Source organism: Populus trichocarpa, chromosome 1 (assembly GCF_000002775.5).
Source record: "Populus trichocarpa isolate Nisqually-1 chromosome 1, P.trichocarpa_v4.1, whole genome shotgun sequence".
Taxonomy (NCBI): Eukaryota; Viridiplantae; Streptophyta; class Magnoliopsida; order Malpighiales; family Salicaceae; genus Populus; species Populus trichocarpa.
This window is the reverse complement of record NC_037285.2, coordinates 3979041-3995144: the sequence shown is the minus strand read 5'-3', so window position 1 is coordinate 3995144 and position 16104 is coordinate 3979041. Positions and strand designations below refer to the sequence as shown.

Here is a 16104-nt window from a genome sequence, read left to right as displayed (position 1 = left end):
TAAAATTCTAAAATCTAACTTGAAGTTATTGAGCTAAACGATGAAAAGTTAAATCATAAACTTTATTTTAATCAAGATTAGCAACATTAAAAACGAATAATCTAAATAAATTACAAGATACTACAACAAAGCGATTTAAATGGCTTTGCAATGAAATTTCATATCAAATAAATGATTATGTTCCTGAAAAAAAAAATCCAATCCATTGCATAAAATAATTTCAAAACTTCCAAATCACAGAGCAATGAATAAAAAAGATCAATGATCTCAGTTTCCATACCCAAAAAAAAAAAAACAATCATCATCATCATAATTAATAATTCTTCTGTAGTCTGTCTGATGGTGGTATCATTCTTATGCCCTGAAATTTACTATTGTTAAGTGATTATGCAATACTTCGGGTGTAGTGAGCATTTATATTCATAGTCTTACAAATAATCTTCGCAAACAAGTCTCAATGATGTGTTAAGAGAACAAGGCACTGGTGAGTATGTATTGTTCATATGAATTCAAGGTTTTGTTGGGATAGTAATTCATCTTGCATTTGTTTTATGCTTCTTTTGCTTTTTGGCAGATCGGTTTTCTTTCTCAGAACTAGGAAACAGCAAATCAACAAAACAATTGTATCTGTTGCTTTTGTAGCATTTGACTAGCTAGATATGCTCAACCCGTGACATCGACAAATGTCGTGCCAGTTTCGACAATAGATCCTATTTCTGCCAGGAATTTATAGTCAATAAATGCATACATTTAACGGATACATAAAACCTGCTGCATGGCATTGACCGTACAGGTGGTATACATGCAAAATGTGAGCTAGATTTTGTCTGACACATATAATAGCCAATCAAATGATTTGTAAAAATAAAATATAATAATAATAGCTGAAGCTGCGTGCAATTTTTATCTTTTTAGCCAAGAAACACATGATTCAACAACACTCTTATACATAGATTTAAACTGTGTTGTGAAGTATAATCTACTACTAATATCAATATCTTAAGAAATCGCGGTATATATACACACACATATATATATAGCTCTGGTGTTATACATGACCAGCAAGGTGGAGAATGGATGTCCGATTAAAGCTAAAACTTGCTTCAACTTAATATCTTTCGCTGAAGTAGTCAACTGTTTGTTAGTATGGTCCCCAGATACATCCACAAAACTTAATACATATATTTTGATCATGGAAGCAAAAATCAGTAGTGCCTGAAAGGATCATAATCTAAACGCCAGAAACTGACATGTATGCTTGGGTTCTGGCTTATATAATTTGTTTTCTACTTCACAGATCACAACTAATTAAAACAAGAGAAGCAATTGTTTGTGCATGATAATTTCCAGCTGAGACAAAAATGCAGGTTTCTGCAAACAATACGAAGGAAGTTACTACAATTAGCATTGAAACATGAGATAACAACACAAAACATCTTTTTTTTTCCGGTGACAACAACACAAAACATAAGATGTCTCCAAGGAGACAACTATTTGATAAGGACAGTGACTAATTATAACTAGTACTAAGCACAACGACCTGTCTCAGACAGTTCCCTAAAACACCAAACAAAGCAAGAAAGAACACGAAGCTAATTATTGACTTAAGGCAATGGTGGAGTCGAACCACCTGCACCGCCACCTGCACCTCCTAAACCACCAAGACCACCAGTGCCAGGGCCAGTAACACCTCCTATTCCACCAACCCCTCCAATCCCTCCATTTTTCCCAAGTCCACCAAGGCCACCAATAATTGGCAGTCCACCAATGATACCAGCGTAGCCTCCCATCCCAGCAAAGCCACCAACACCACCATATATGAAATTCTTTTTGTCCTTAAGGCCAGTGCTGCTAGGTGACTCGGCCATTGGTGCACTAGCATGCAACACTTGCTCTTCATTAGGCACAACATTTTTGCTATCAAGATCAGCATCACTAGGAACATTACGTGCAGATGCATGCACAAATGCTAAAACAATCACAAAAATCACAACCCAGCTAGCCATCTCCCTCCCCTCTTTCTCTCTTCTATGGAAGTAAGTAATACTTGAGCTTGTGGTTTTGCATGGATGTGAGCTTTATAGGGATTTGAAGGGTGGCTAACGGTTGAGGATAATAAAGGGGTTATAATAAATGACAATGAGACATAGCTCTCATAATCTCGAGAAGGGAAATTCTTTGAATTTAGTATCAGAGAGTTAGGTGAATCAAAAGGAGTGAAATTTAAGGAAGTCATGTGTCATGTTCATTCAAGTGAATTGCCAGTTTTGTTTATGGTTTTTGACTTGTACGTACCTTCAATTTTAAACGCTCCCAAATCATAACATTCTTGTCCTCTGGGATAGATTAGGGATTAACAGAACCTAAAACGAGCAATCCTTTATAAATCATAACATATAGTAATCATCATCTTATATATATATATATGCATAGCTGACTCTGTGACATGCATGTGACCATAGATATTGATCATCAATATTGTATTCCATACATGTGTTAGCGAGAGAGGAATAATAATATTAGAGATACATAAAACCCATTGAGTTTATACCGGCTTCCTCCTTAATCAATTCCTCTCATCTTCAATGAGAGTTTGATTTACTCCAAATTAAATCCATTGAAATAATGTCAATAAAAGCTAGATAATTAGCTAACACTATAGAGACTCGGACAGCTTTTTGAAGATGAATACTTTAAGGGAGGGAGATTTAACTAGAGCTAGCTTCACGTCGGCATCTCCATTCACCATCTGAGGGTAAAAAATAAAAAATAAAAAGAAAAAAGGAACAAGCATTCTAGCTGGCCTAGAGTGGGTGAGGGCCTAAAAAATCAACGGTATAGATCTTCTTTTTGTGTTGATCCGGGTTATGTTCAGGTTTGGCAAGATGATCCACGAAAAGAGAGAATGTGATCGGAGGCAGTTCTAGACTAGGCCTAGCTATAAGCCTGCTCCAGTTTAGCACTTTAACTAGCTGAGGACCCACGCAATGCTTGCAGCTGGATTATATTTTATACGTAAAAAAATTCATTTTCAGATGCTGCAATCATGCATTTTTTTTTAAATGAAATTTTCTTATAAATTTGATTGAATTAAATAACTTGATTTTATTTTAATTAAATGATAAAAATATGTTTGATTATAAAAAAAAAATAGACAACAATAATAAATGAACCAAACTAGAAAAAAAATGATTACAATAACTTGAAATTTTTTTTTTAAAAAAAACAAATTGTAACTTAATTCTCAGCCTATTAAATATAAAAGGATAAAATTAGACAAAAATAACAAAAAAAAATCATTTTAATTCAACACAAGTTAGTATGACAAACTTTCTAACTCAAGTAATAAGGACTGAGTCAACCTGAGTTAACTCGAATTACCTCGCCAAACTCGTAGTCTAAATCATGAGATCAGGATAATCTGATAAAAAAAATAAAGAAACTCACAAAGCCCCTTTAAAAAAAAAAACAATGTTGAAAGTTGAAAAAAATGATTAAAAAAGAAGATGTTAACTCGCATTAACTTTACAAACCCATGACTTAGGTCATTAGACTTTAAGCACTATATCTAGAAAAACCATAATTAAAGCCTAGTTCCCAACCAATCAAATATTAAAAGATGATATTGAAAAAATATTAATTATACAAAAGAATCCCAAAAATATAGCAACTAAAATAATAAGAACCAATATTTTTAATAATTTTTACTTTATTTTGGCTTCTTTGGAAAAATAAATTATATGAAAGAAGAAGATTCCTCCCTTCCATGTTCGAGTAATTAACTCAACTCAAAAGCTCGGATTTCATGTTAAAAATTATTTTAATTTAAAAAATTAAATTATTAAGTAAAATCTCAAAATATAATTTATATTTTTTTTATATACTCTAATTATGGACATCCATTAAATGTTATATAAATGTATTTTTTAGATTGTTTTTTTGGGGGTGGGGGTGGGGGGTTTAAGTTAAAGAAGAAATAAAAACACAATATTTAAATAAATACTACTAATAATAATAATAATAATAATTGAAGAGACTAAATAGTTTTAGATTTTACAATAAATCTTAAAATAAAATTGGAAAGTAGTGATTGATTGGCAGGCACATCTTAGGTTTCTTTTCAATTTGGCTCCGCGTTGAAAATTTTCAATATTTGAAAGGATTTGTTACTTATTCTCATTTAATATATTAGATTTAATGTATTATATCCTTATAAACAACACCCGGATATTAGATTTTGTTTTGTATTTTTATATATATCAAGATGAGAATTGTATAAAAAAAAATTTAATTTAAAAGCTTAAATTATAAGTAAGATTTTCAAATATAATTTATATTATTTTTTAATATACATTATCAAGTAAAAACCCTTTTGAACTTAAAACTTACATATGTCTATATTATCTTGTGTTTTATTTTTTATCAAATAAAATGAGGGTGGTGAGACTCGAACTCATGACTACCTGGTCAAAAACACTCTGATATCATGTTAAAAAATTATCTCAACTCAAAAGTTTAAGTTATTAGATGAGGTTCTAAGATATAATTTATATTATTTTTTTATATATTTTAATTATAGATCCGGAGGGTTTAGTTAAAGAAGGAATAAAAACGCAATATTTAAATAAATAATAATAATAATAATTAAAGAGACTAAGAACATGTTTGGCAGTGTGGTAGCGGTTGTTTTTCAAATAATTTTTTGTGCCGAAATGCATGCCAATGATGTTTTTTTATTTTTTAAAAATTATTTTTGACATCAGCACATCAAAACAATCCAAAACATACAAACTATATTAAATTTTAACCAAAAAACAATTTTAAATTTTTTAAAAACACGTGCAAACCGCGTTACCAAACAATTTCTAAATAGTTTTAGATTTTACGATAAATCTTATAATCAAAATTGGAAAGTAGTGATTGATTGGCCGGCACATCTTAGGCAGACCCCACACTAATACCCAAGTTTCTTTTCAATTTGCCTCAGCATTGAAGATTTTCAATGTTAGAAGGGATTAGCTATTTATTCTCATTTAATGTGTTAGATTTAATGTATTATATCCTTATAAAGAATATCTGGATATCAGATTTTGTTTTGGTATTTCCATATATATCAAGGTGTGATCCTATATATATATAGAAGGTGAATTGTATGTTGTATATTCATCACATAACGCAGTATACATAGCATCATCACCACTGCAGGGAATTCCAGAGGTGAAGAGAATGGCAAATACTGGACATCTCAAGCTTTTGATAATTGCAATCATGGCGATGGCTCTCCTCTTCTCACTAGGTAAATAGAAACTCAAACCTTATTATTATATCGCTCATTTTACAAACCCTAACTAGCTAGCTGTTATACTTTGCTTTACAGGAGAAGCAATGAATCTTTGTCACACCTTTGATTCATGTGAACCGAAAGGCTCTTGTCAGAAATATTGCAGAGCTGGTGGTTTTGCCGGAGGGAATTGTACACCGCCAAATATTTGTTGCTGTTATTACTGATTGTTCTCTCTTGTCGTGAGAAGCTTTATTCTTACTATCAAGGAATAAAAACTGAATAAACATTGCTGCCGTATCTTTGCTTATAATCTATTCAGCTTTTTAATAATTCTTAATTTAAATTATATAAACTCTCACGAAATTTACTACATGAAGTTACCATCATCATTTAAAAGTTTTAAAAATATATATATAAAAAACCCTTCTTTAATTAATTCAAGTGAATATTACAAAAGCTCTCTTTTGTATCCAGAAATACCCTTAATAATTTTTAATCATTCTCTTAACAATAAAGGAGTTTTGGATATAAAAGAAATTTTGTGTATTATTTTCAAATTTTTCGGTGGTCATTACACGGGTAGACCTAGAAATTCTAGCTTGGAGGGGTCAAGATATATAGATACAAGTAAAAAACAAAATCAAATTCCATTTCAATAAGTTCAATAATTATAACAAAGAAAAAATCTTGATTTTCTTATATGTAGTACTCTATTATATTTCAATAAATACTAAAAGTTAAAGATGTTTAATATAAACATAAAAAAAAACTCTAAATTAAATCATACTTGATAATTTTCTATTCGGTGAAACTCTTTTATAATCATATATGTTATGAAGTTTATAGCAAACTCTTTTTCTATATTGACAAATAATTTGTCGGTAAGAAAATTATCATTCATTTTATTATTAGGCTTGCTTTCATCAATTTTATTATTGAGAAAACTTATTCTGTGGTTATCATAAATACAAGAAGAATTAAGATTAATTAAATTAATCTATCAATTAAATATTATATATATTTTTTTTATCTTTTAAAAGTTGTCATTGCTCTACACAACTAAAAGAAAATAGTCAATTTTTGAAATTTTAAATGTTTTAGTCATAATGTTTCGGAAATAACGTTCATTTATTCGGGTTGAATTCCTTGGCTTTTAAAAGTTATTTCTCAAATTAAGTTTCTCAAATTCATCAAGATTTTATAAAAGAATTTTCATGTTCAAAGTCTTAGCGACAATAAATGCATTGTTGTTTCTTTCAAACTTATACAATCAATTATTAAAAAAAAGTAGAAAAAAAAATAGAAATTCACTTTCAAACTCATTAAAAATAATAAAAATATCTCTACTCGGATATACACAAATATATTATTTATATTGTTTCTTTCTTATCCTTATATCTATCTCTTTTTTTAAATATATATTGGTAATTACTTCCTAAACTCATAGAATTTCTTTTATTTTTTTCACTTTACACGATGAATCCTTTTTGAAGTTAGTGAAAATGGCATACTACAGTTTAACAGCACAAAAATATAAGAAAAAAAAAGAAGCACATGGGAATACATATATTTGTATTGATAGGTTTTTTTTTAAAAAATAAGGTACTTACTAGAAATCTATAATTAGCAACAAAAAACATTGCCAAAAGTATGCAAAGCCAACTAAACACGTTTTTATTATTTCTGTATTTATCCTATATATATATATATATTATTTTTATCTTGAACATGAACCAAACTTAATCTAAAATTATTTATTATACTCCATTTTATCATTTTATTCTTTTATGTTTGAGTTTTTAAAAATAAAGTTCAGTATTCAAATAGTAAATATCAATAATATTAATTGAAAACTATTAAATAGGAGAAATTTTGTATGGTAATTGTACTTAGATTTTACACTAAATTATATAATAAAATCGGAAAGCATAGATTGATTGGCAGCATTAATGGTTCATAAATAACGAAAGTTTATTTTCTAATAGCCTCTCGATTAAAGTTTACAGTGATTGAATTTATGAAATTAATTAGCTAATTGTTCAATTCATGAGATTCCCATTTAATATGAGATTTTAATGGAAGTGAATTTGGAAAGAATAATATATCTAGATGTTGGATTGTGTTTTTTACTTTACATATATGTCTTATGGTGCGGATCTATACATAGGGTGTCTTGCGCATCACATGGATGAAGCAGCATACATAGAATCATCAACATTGCAGTGAATTGTAGAGCTGGTGAAGGAAATGGCACATACTGGACATATCAAGCTATTGATAATTGCATTGATTATGGTTAATTATGGCTGTCCTCTTTTCACTATGAAAATTTGCTTTGTGGGTGTTTGTTTCTGTGTTATAGTTTGTTTTCAAAATATTTTTTTAAAATTGATTCTCAAATTGAACTAGTAATTAATTATTAAATTGAACTATTTCATTGTCAGAATTGGAAAATGTGTAGATTTAAAAAGTTTAAAATTAGATTTTATTTTAATAATTAGTTGTTAAAAACTAGTAATTAATTATTAAATTATCTAAAAGATAATCAAATGTGAAAGAAAATAAGGCTAATTAAATTGCATCCAAAAACACAGCATTCACAACAAGATTTATTATAAGGAATAAAACATACATTTTTACATTTTGTTTTATCTTTTCTACCACCATCTTCATCAAATAAAGATATGCATAAAAATTTAATTATATCTTGAATATGTTATGAAATATAAATCAATCTCGTCTTCAATTGTCTCCTTTTACACTATCTAATATTTGAGAAAAAAGTGCACAAAATAAGATCGATTCTCCCGGAAATTAAAGAAAGAATGACCCGGGAAAGATGGATCCCCACGATGAAAGTAACCGGCGAGAGGGAGGAGTCACATTCCAGAGACTTACATGTGGAGGTGGTTAATCAGGGCTTGTGATAAATTTAACCTTGCTGGTTTTCACTTGAGAAGGAGAGGAGCAATCAAAAACTACCTAGCATTTATAGCTTACCAAGAAGATGTCAGCCCTGAAAATTACTTCAGTGCTTTCCAAATTCCTTACTGCCAGAGGGACATCTACAAGCAGCGCTGCTGGGAGCCCCCGTGCTTTTGTCACTGCCACTTCTAGACCACTGCAGGTGAGTTTCCTGTAATTTCTTTCATATATACATACGTGTGTGTTTACGACCAATTTGTTCTTGTTTCTGTGTTCACTGTCATTCATGTTTATATATACTTTAAAAAGGTGTAAGAAAGAAAATAATTTTCTCATACAAATATTCTTCAATTCAATGCAGTATCTTTGGATTATGATGCTTAATTTGGTGTAGCAATGGCGAGTGAAGATATATAATGCTTGTGGTCTCTCCCCGATTCAAATCCTTAAATTCAACTACTTTTTCACCGAGAATTACTCAACATATTTAGAATACATCATGATCGATCATTCTTTTTTATAACTTTTGTGTGCAAGATTGGGAGCATATAATACCCTTTTTTTCTCAAGAAACTTAACTTAATTAGTGCAAAACCACAGGCCAAAAAGGATGAAGAGACCGCAGAAGCATGCAAGGGTGTAACAGAGGCAGCAGAATCAGTTAAAGAAGGTGCAAGATCAGTGAAGAATGCTGCTGAAACTGTAAGAGTAATGAACATCAGAGATTAATGTGGATATGTATTATGAACTTCAATCAAAAGACAGACGTATTAATTGTGTATAAATTATAAAGAGTATTAATAAATTTGTTATTGTTTTGTGTGAGCTAATCAGGTTACAAATATGACCAAGGAGGTGACAAAAAAAGTATCTGAAACTGCAGAAACCATCACAGACAAGGCTGCTTCAGTAATCAAGGACAAAATAGTTGGCATGTAGACTGATACGTGTATGTTCACGATGAAGAACATAAAGACTAAATATTTTCTTTTCTATTCGTTTCTTAATTTCTTCAACTTCTGGTAACTTACCTTTTTGCAAGTTTCTATATGTTTGATTTTCTCTGTTTTTTTCCTTTTCAATTTAGTTATCTCTGAAACGCTAGCATGGACATTATAATGAACAATAAATTATAGAATATTACTATGCGGCGGCCTGCCCAACCATCGAGATATTACCGTGCATGGACATTATAGTTGTTTATTTACCACACATACAAGTTGCTTCATAGATGTTAATCGTTTTCCACACTCTCTTGTAACATTCAGATTTGTCTCTGATATTTTTTTAAATTTTTAATTCATCAACTAATAAGCATGAATACTTATGACTGTTAGCTCAATCATTGCATCTGTATTGATCATCCGAACTCATAACCTCAAATTCAAGAGTAGGAGGAGCCATATATTTGTTGACCTTTTAGAACAATAATATTAATTATCAGATTCAACTAACTCGGCATCCCCATCTTCACAATCTTCTCTATTTTCCTTCTCAACCTCAACTCTATCAATGTGACTATCATCTTCGTCGTCACTTGGTTTGGGTTCTATATAGCAATATGAAGCAGATGTTATACTCAACTGAGGTTTCATATTAACAATTTCTTGCAATAATATTTGTCTACTTGCATTACCATCTAACCTAGATGGACTAGCTGCTTGTGATGCCTGTGTGGTTCTTTGAGAGTTACTTGGAACCCGGGTCAACTCCATGCAAGAAAATTTTTCTTATCTAGATCTATTATTCAAGTAGAGCTCCAGTATATTAATCTCATTAATCATCGCAAACCCAAACATTGAATCTACACTTCCATTACTACAGATTAGTACAATGATATAACAAGCATAACTAACCTCGTTTTGCAACATCCTCCAAGTAATTTCAATTTATATATATATATTTCAAACATATTACAGACAAATTGATTATATATTCTAGATAACTCATTAAAGGACATGTCTAATGTAACAGTTAGAAACTCATGGCTTTCTCCATTATATGTGATATCATTATCGGTATTGACAATGATACTATCATTAAAGCATAATATTCCTAAATTACTAGATATTTCGTGAAAAAACATAACAAAACACAATTTTAATTCATTAATATTTCTTGGGGTTAATAAAAAAGCATAATTTATCAACAAAACCATAATGGTAATATAATCAGCAAAAACCTAAATTTATCAAATTAATTAGCGAACACCTACATTCATCAAGTTTCATTTCCATAATGAAATTATCAATCAAGTTCATGTATTCCATAGCTAATTTTCTTATTTTATATATAATTCGGTACAATTCATAATTTAACCTAAATCAACACTAACTTTAACAAAATAATTTTGTTAATTCACAATTAACAACAACCCAAAATCATATATTATTTTATAAAATAACCTAATTATCAACACAAACTACATTTAATTAACTTAATCCTTAATTCAAAACCCTAACATTGTATGAAATCAAATTAACACACATTAGCATAAATTACATCAAATTAATAGAGAGAAAATGTTCATTATACATCGAAATGTAGAATGTGGGTGGTGATGGTGACCGGTGGTAGCTATTTTGGTTGAAAATTAGATGAGTCGCGGTGGAGAGAGAGAGAGAGGGGCGGTGATCTCAGGCTAGAGAGAGATAAGTGATCTCGTGGTGTTTTGGGTGTGTTTCGCGGTAGGGCAAGAGAGAGGAAGGTCATTGGCGGCAAGGAGAAGGGATGGGCGGGTTGCTATGGGAGGGGGAGAGAGAGGGAAGGAGAAGGAGAAGGAGAAAAGAATGGGAGAAAGGAGCTCTAAGTATTAATTTCAAATTAATCACAGATACATTTTACGACTCACAGATAGCAACTGCAAAATAAAAATTACAAACAATATCTAGAACTCACATGTCGCAGTTGCCATATACAACTCCTATATCACCAAATATTTTGTCGACTATATTATTTTACCTTTTTTTCTTTCTTTCTGTGCTAAAAAAAACTCGGTACCCATGCATAGACTGAGTGCAAATTTGGAATCTAATTCTTTGATTATGATTGCCCAACTGGAAAATGAGAAAAAGTGATACCCAGACAGCCAGACCCCGGTTATGCATGGAAAGGGTGCCCAGTCAGAGATCATGGGACCCACCCTAATGGTTAATTCAATGACTTGATCTTCGAGTCTGAGTCCATCTGGCTGTCAAACTTTTTGTGAACTTTCCGCTGGATACTTCCTTTCTATCCATCCTAGAAATGCCTTAATTTGAATAGTGTGCTGCTGACTTCTCAGCTTTATTACAGTAATGAACCAAAAGCAGTCCTTGGGAGAAGAAACCTGAGACACTAAGATACTAGCTAGATATTGGGGTTCCAATTGCTATTGAGCAACATGAACATGGTCCTAAACTAATTACAGACCACCTTATCCAGTGTTATGAATGCAATGTTTACCCCATCTGGTATTTTCCAAGAAGCTGATTACTTATTTTGTACTGATTTTGATCTTTAAGCAATCCACTGTATTCTTTCATTCTGTGCTCTGTAAATGGGGACTTAGGATTTGTAAGAAAGCAGAAGTTATTCAGCATCAATTTGATCCTTTTTGAGCATTAAACCAAGGACTAAGCCTGCTAGTATTTGCTCTGTTTGTTGTACTTCATGTAGTGACGACAAACAATAGTACTATAACGTTTCCCTCTTTACATTATAAAGAACAAAGAGTTTGAAACTGAAGAAACATAGAAGAAACAAGCTTCTCCTCTGCATAGTTTTGTGACCATTAAAAAGTTCTCACTTGAAACCAGTTTTGGAGTTGGAAGAAGATGAGTAAAGTGATGAGAATGCAGAGAAACTTGAGTTATTGCTCTTTGGAAACAAACTTTGTGTTGCTGCCTTTGATGATGATGTCGCTGGAACTCCACTGGACTTCTTATTTTCTTGATTATCAGGTGCTGGTGATCCCTTAAGGAGCACATCAACCTTTGCATACTCCTCCCTTTCATGTTTGATCTCCTTAAGCATTGCAGCCACGTCTTTCATATTTGGTCTTTCATCGGGGGATGAATTTACACACAACAAGGCGATGCCTAATGCTTGCATCATTTCTTCAATTTCTGACGCCGGTCGAGATAGTAGGCTTGGATCTAACACTTCAATTCCTCCCCTCTTCTGTCTCACCCAATCCACCACATGTAGTCCATCTGGTATTGTTGGATCAATCGGTTGCTTGCCCGTCAAGACTTCTAATACCACCACACCATAGCTATAGACATCGCTCTTTTCTGTGATCTTCATCATGTAGCCATATTCTGTGTACAACAGAGAAATATTAGTGCAGGATTGCATAGATCAAAAATACATATGAGAACTGAACTGTAGATAGATAACTTACCAGGAGCAATGTATCCATAAGATCCAGCAACTGTATTGGATGACCGGGCAAAGTCACCATCATCAACAAGCTTAGCAAGGCCAAAATCAGCAATGTAAGGCTCGAATTCAAGGCCAATGAGAATGTTATTAGCCTTTATATCCCTATGAACAATTGGAGGGACACAATCATGATGCAAATAAGCCACACCCTGAGCTGCTCCCAACAAAATTTGGTACCTAAGTTCCCATTGCAATGCATTTCCTGTTCTTTCATGGAGGAGACTGCCCAAGCTTCCATTAGGCATATAATCATACATAAGCAATCTTGTGTTTCGATTCCAACAACAACCCAAGAACCTAACAATGTTCTTGTGCCTGATGGAACCAAGTGTTTTCACCTCTGTTGAGAAGGAATCACGGACACCACATTTTTCATCATCACATCCATTGGCTGCAGCCATTGCATTTGGCCAAAGTTTCTTCACTGCAATGACTTCACCATTGTCCATATCAGCACGATAAACAACCCCAGAACATCCTTTCCCAATAACGTTGGTATCCACAAGGCACCTCAGTACTTGATCGACAGAGAAGTTCAATTTCTGGAATGGAGTAAATTGCCAGGGCCATGAATCGCCCAACTCAGAATCATCATCATCATCTCTAATGGTTCTTCGTGCCCGAATAATTGCGATTGTTCCCATAATCACCATTGCTACAGTCAATGTGATCAGCAAAGCAAGTGCTAGCTTAAGCCTTCGTGACCGCCTTAAGTCGTTCTCATTTCTTGGCAGCCCTGCCCTGTCAACATCGTTCAAGAAACACGAGTCCTGGATTGAAGAACATAGGCCTTGATTACCTGCCAAGTCTGTAGGGGATAACTGTCTAAACAGCTTATTATCAGGAAGATAACCGGTGAAGTTATTGTAAGATATGTTGAGAGAAACAAGGTTGTCAAGCCCTGCAAGTGGACTTAATTGTCCCTCAAGCTTGTTATGCGAAAGGTCTAATATTGATAGCCTAGTCAGTGCAGATATCTGAGGTGGGATTGGCCCTGTAAGTCCATTGCTGCTGAGATTGAGAGCAATTTCAAGGGTTTCGATATGACCCAGTTCCATTGGGATGCTGCCAGTGAGCCCATTGCTGCTGAGATCAAGCAATTGAAGACTTGAGGATAGGCCAAGCGACAAAGGTATTGATCCAGAGAATGAATTCCTACTTAAAATTAGCTTGTTTAGTGACATAAGACGACCAAAACTTGCTGGTATCTGACCAGTAAATTGATTAGTTGAAGCGTCCAGGACCTGGAGCCCAGTTAGAGATGACAATGAATTTGACAGAGGACCCTGTAAAATGTTGTTGCTAAGGTCTATCATTTGCAGTTCTGTGCAGTTTCCAATCTCATCAGGCACCGGCCCAGAAAGGCGATTGCTGGACAGATCAAGAAAGTTCAAGATTCCAAGACCTCCGATTTCTTTAGGAATGGTACCAGCAATCCTGTTGTTACCAAGCCTTAAACGCACTAGAGAGCTACAATTACCTATTTCTGGTGGTAAAGCACCAGAAATGTCGTTGGATATCAAGAGAAGTTTTGTGAGGTTTTGAAGCTGAAACAGGCCTGGAGGAATGCTACCAGTGAGTGAATTGTGAGACAAATCTAGTGCTTGGAGGTTACTGCAACTAGCCAAACTTGAAGGAATGCTTCCTTCAAGCTGGTTTTGCCAGGCAAAAAACACAGTGAGCTTCGACAACATTCCAAGCTCAGGTGGGATCAAACCTGAGATCTGATTTGTGTCCAGTTGTAGTTGCATAAGGTTGGTAGCGTTAGAAATATTTGATGGTATTGAACCAGAAAAATTGTTATTACTAATCATAAACTCTACAAGCTGAAAAAGGCCTCCTATTGAAACAGGTATAGTCCCAGAAAGAGAATTCAAAGAAAGGTCAATCATTTTCAGGCTAGTGCAATTGCCAATCTCTTCTGGGATAGGTCCAACAAGACTATTTTTCCACAACAACAATTGTTCGAGCTTATGAAGCTTGCCAATCTCCGGAGGAATGGATCCAGAGAGACTATTTTCATAAAGAAACAAGTTCACAAGCTCAGAGCAGTTACCTAAATCAGGAGGAATCTCACCAGAAAGCATTGTAGTATAAATGGACAGACTTTGCAGCTTGCTTAGCTTTCCCAATGAAACAGGCAAAGAACCTGAAATTCTTGTATCAGCCAGTCCCAAAACAGTCAAGTTGCTGCAATCTCCGAGCTCATCAGGAACTTTGCCAATAATGTCTTTGTTGCCGCCAGCTCTGAGGACTTTAAGACTGAACAACTTGCCTAGCTCAGGTGGAATATACCCAACAAGACGATTATCAAAGAGAAGCAGATTCTTGAGTCTAATGCAGTTGCTTATCTCAACTGGGATCTTACCAGTTAACTGATTAGAGTTAAAAATCAAGTCCTCAAGATTCTGAAGCTTGCCAATACTTGCAGGAATGGTTCCAACAAGACTATTAGAGCTAAGGTCAATAAATTTAAGTGACATACAGTCACCAATATCAACTGGGATAGTTCCAGTGATATTAGCATCAGAGATGATAAGTTTACTAAGAGATTGAAATGAAGAGAGGTTCAATGAAAAAGGAATTTGAAGAGGAACTGACTGAATGTTTATCTCAGTGACAAAATCTTGTGGAGAGCATGTTATGGAGGTCCACTTGCATGGAGTGGAATCAAGATTGTTCCAATTAGAGAAAGAAGAAGATATTGAAGGAGAGGGATGTAGCCAAGAAAAGAGAATAGAGGCCTCATGGTTTGGTATTGCAGCAGCAGAAGTGAAAAGAAGAGTTGAGAAAAGAGTGTTTAGGATAAAGAATGTTAATGAAGAAGAAGAGGAGGAGGAGGAGGAGGAGGTGGAGGAGGAGAAGAGGAGGAGGTTTTGCCTCGAGCTGGGCATCGACATTTGCCTCAATTTCCCAAACTTTGTTTTCGGGTTTGCATCATTGGGTTTTGCTACTTCTGCCTCTCTCTCTCTCTGCCTAAAACATATTTCTTGCTTGCTTTGAAATCAAACACAAAACAAGTACTACAGTGTTTAGCACCTTTGCCTAGTAATTTAAAGCCAAAGCACAAACAAAACTCAAAACAAAAGAAAATAATCCTATAAGATATCATTAATCAAAGGAAAAAACCAATGCCTAGAGATCAACAAACTGCACCACCACCCCCACCACCCCACCCCCCCCCACCCCCACACACACTCTCACCTAGGATCCCAATAATCTCTCTCTTCGTCACATATAAAAAAAAAAAAGGATTTGCTAGGCGGGTTCACACGCAGAGAAGAGAGGCAACGCATGACATTGTACACATGACTTTTCGATATCTTTCTTTGTTTATCTTCAAAGAATTGTTTAATTTGGATTGTTCAGCAGAAAATAAGGTTGGGTTTTATATACATAGAAGTAAAGAAATTAAAGGATGTCTACTATTTTTCAAAAAAGAGTAAGAGGCAATGTGCTTACTATATATA

At 33.5% G+C, this 16104-nt stretch overlaps 3 protein-coding genes across 3 annotated transcripts; 1 reads left to right on the top strand and 2 right to left on the bottom strand.

The window, feature by feature from the left end:
* Nucleotides 1-1604: 1604 nt before the first annotated feature.
* Nucleotides 1605-2006, bottom strand: LOC18094514 (glycine-rich protein 23). The gene has a single exon (XM_006368833.3). It carries the CDS (start codon nucleotides 2004-2006, stop codon nucleotides 1605-1607), a length of 402 nt encoding a protein of 133 aa, XP_006368895.3.
* A 6137-nt stretch (nucleotides 2007-8143) lies between these two features.
* On the top strand, nucleotides 8144-9375 carry LOC7496076 (uncharacterized). The gene is made up of 3 exons (XM_002299252.3): nucleotides 8144-8411; nucleotides 8810-8911; nucleotides 9044-9375. Exons 1-3 carry the CDS (start codon nucleotides 8292-8294, stop codon nucleotides 9146-9148), a joined length of 327 nt encoding a protein of 108 aa, XP_002299288.1. The 5' UTR covers nucleotides 8144-8291; the 3' UTR covers nucleotides 9149-9375.
* Nucleotides 9376-11761: 2386 nt separating this feature from the next.
* Nucleotides 11762-15784, bottom strand: LOC7460527 (LRR receptor-like serine/threonine-protein kinase RGI1). The gene is made up of 2 exons (XM_002297787.3): nucleotides 12594-15784; nucleotides 11762-12510 (listed from the first exon to the last, which is right to left on the bottom strand). The coding sequence occupies exons 1-2, from the start codon at nucleotides 15532-15534 to the stop codon at nucleotides 11993-11995; spliced, it is 3459 nt and encodes a 1152-aa protein (XP_002297823.1). The 5' UTR covers nucleotides 15535-15784; the 3' UTR covers nucleotides 11762-11992.
* Between the last annotated feature and the right edge of the window lie 320 nt (nucleotides 15785-16104).

Excerpts from the sequence above, each read along its gene's own strand:
- LOC7460527 (XM_002297787.3), bottom strand. The coding sequence starts at position 15,534 with ATGTCGATGCCCAGCTCGAGGCAAAACCTCCTCCTCTTCTCCTCCTCC. Across the intron at positions 12,511-12,593 it reads TTATGGATACATTGCTCCTG|AATATGGCTACATGATGAAG; the intron begins GTAAGTTATCTA and ends TGTTGTACACAG.
- LOC18094514 (XM_006368833.3), bottom strand. The coding sequence starts at position 2,006 with ATGGCTAGCTGGGTTGTGATTTTTGTGATTGTTTTAGCATTTGTGCAT.
- LOC7496076 (XM_002299252.3), top strand. The coding sequence starts at position 8,292 with ATGTCAGCCCTGAAAATTACTTCAGTGCTTTCCAAATTCCTTACTGCC. Across the intron at positions 8,412-8,809 it reads CCACTTCTAGACCACTGCAG|GCCAAAAAGGATGAAGAGAC; the intron begins GTGAGTTTCCTG and ends GCAAAACCACAG. Across the intron at positions 8,912-9,043 it reads TGAAGAATGCTGCTGAAACT|GTTACAAATATGACCAAGGA; the intron begins GTAAGAGTAATG and ends TGAGCTAATCAG.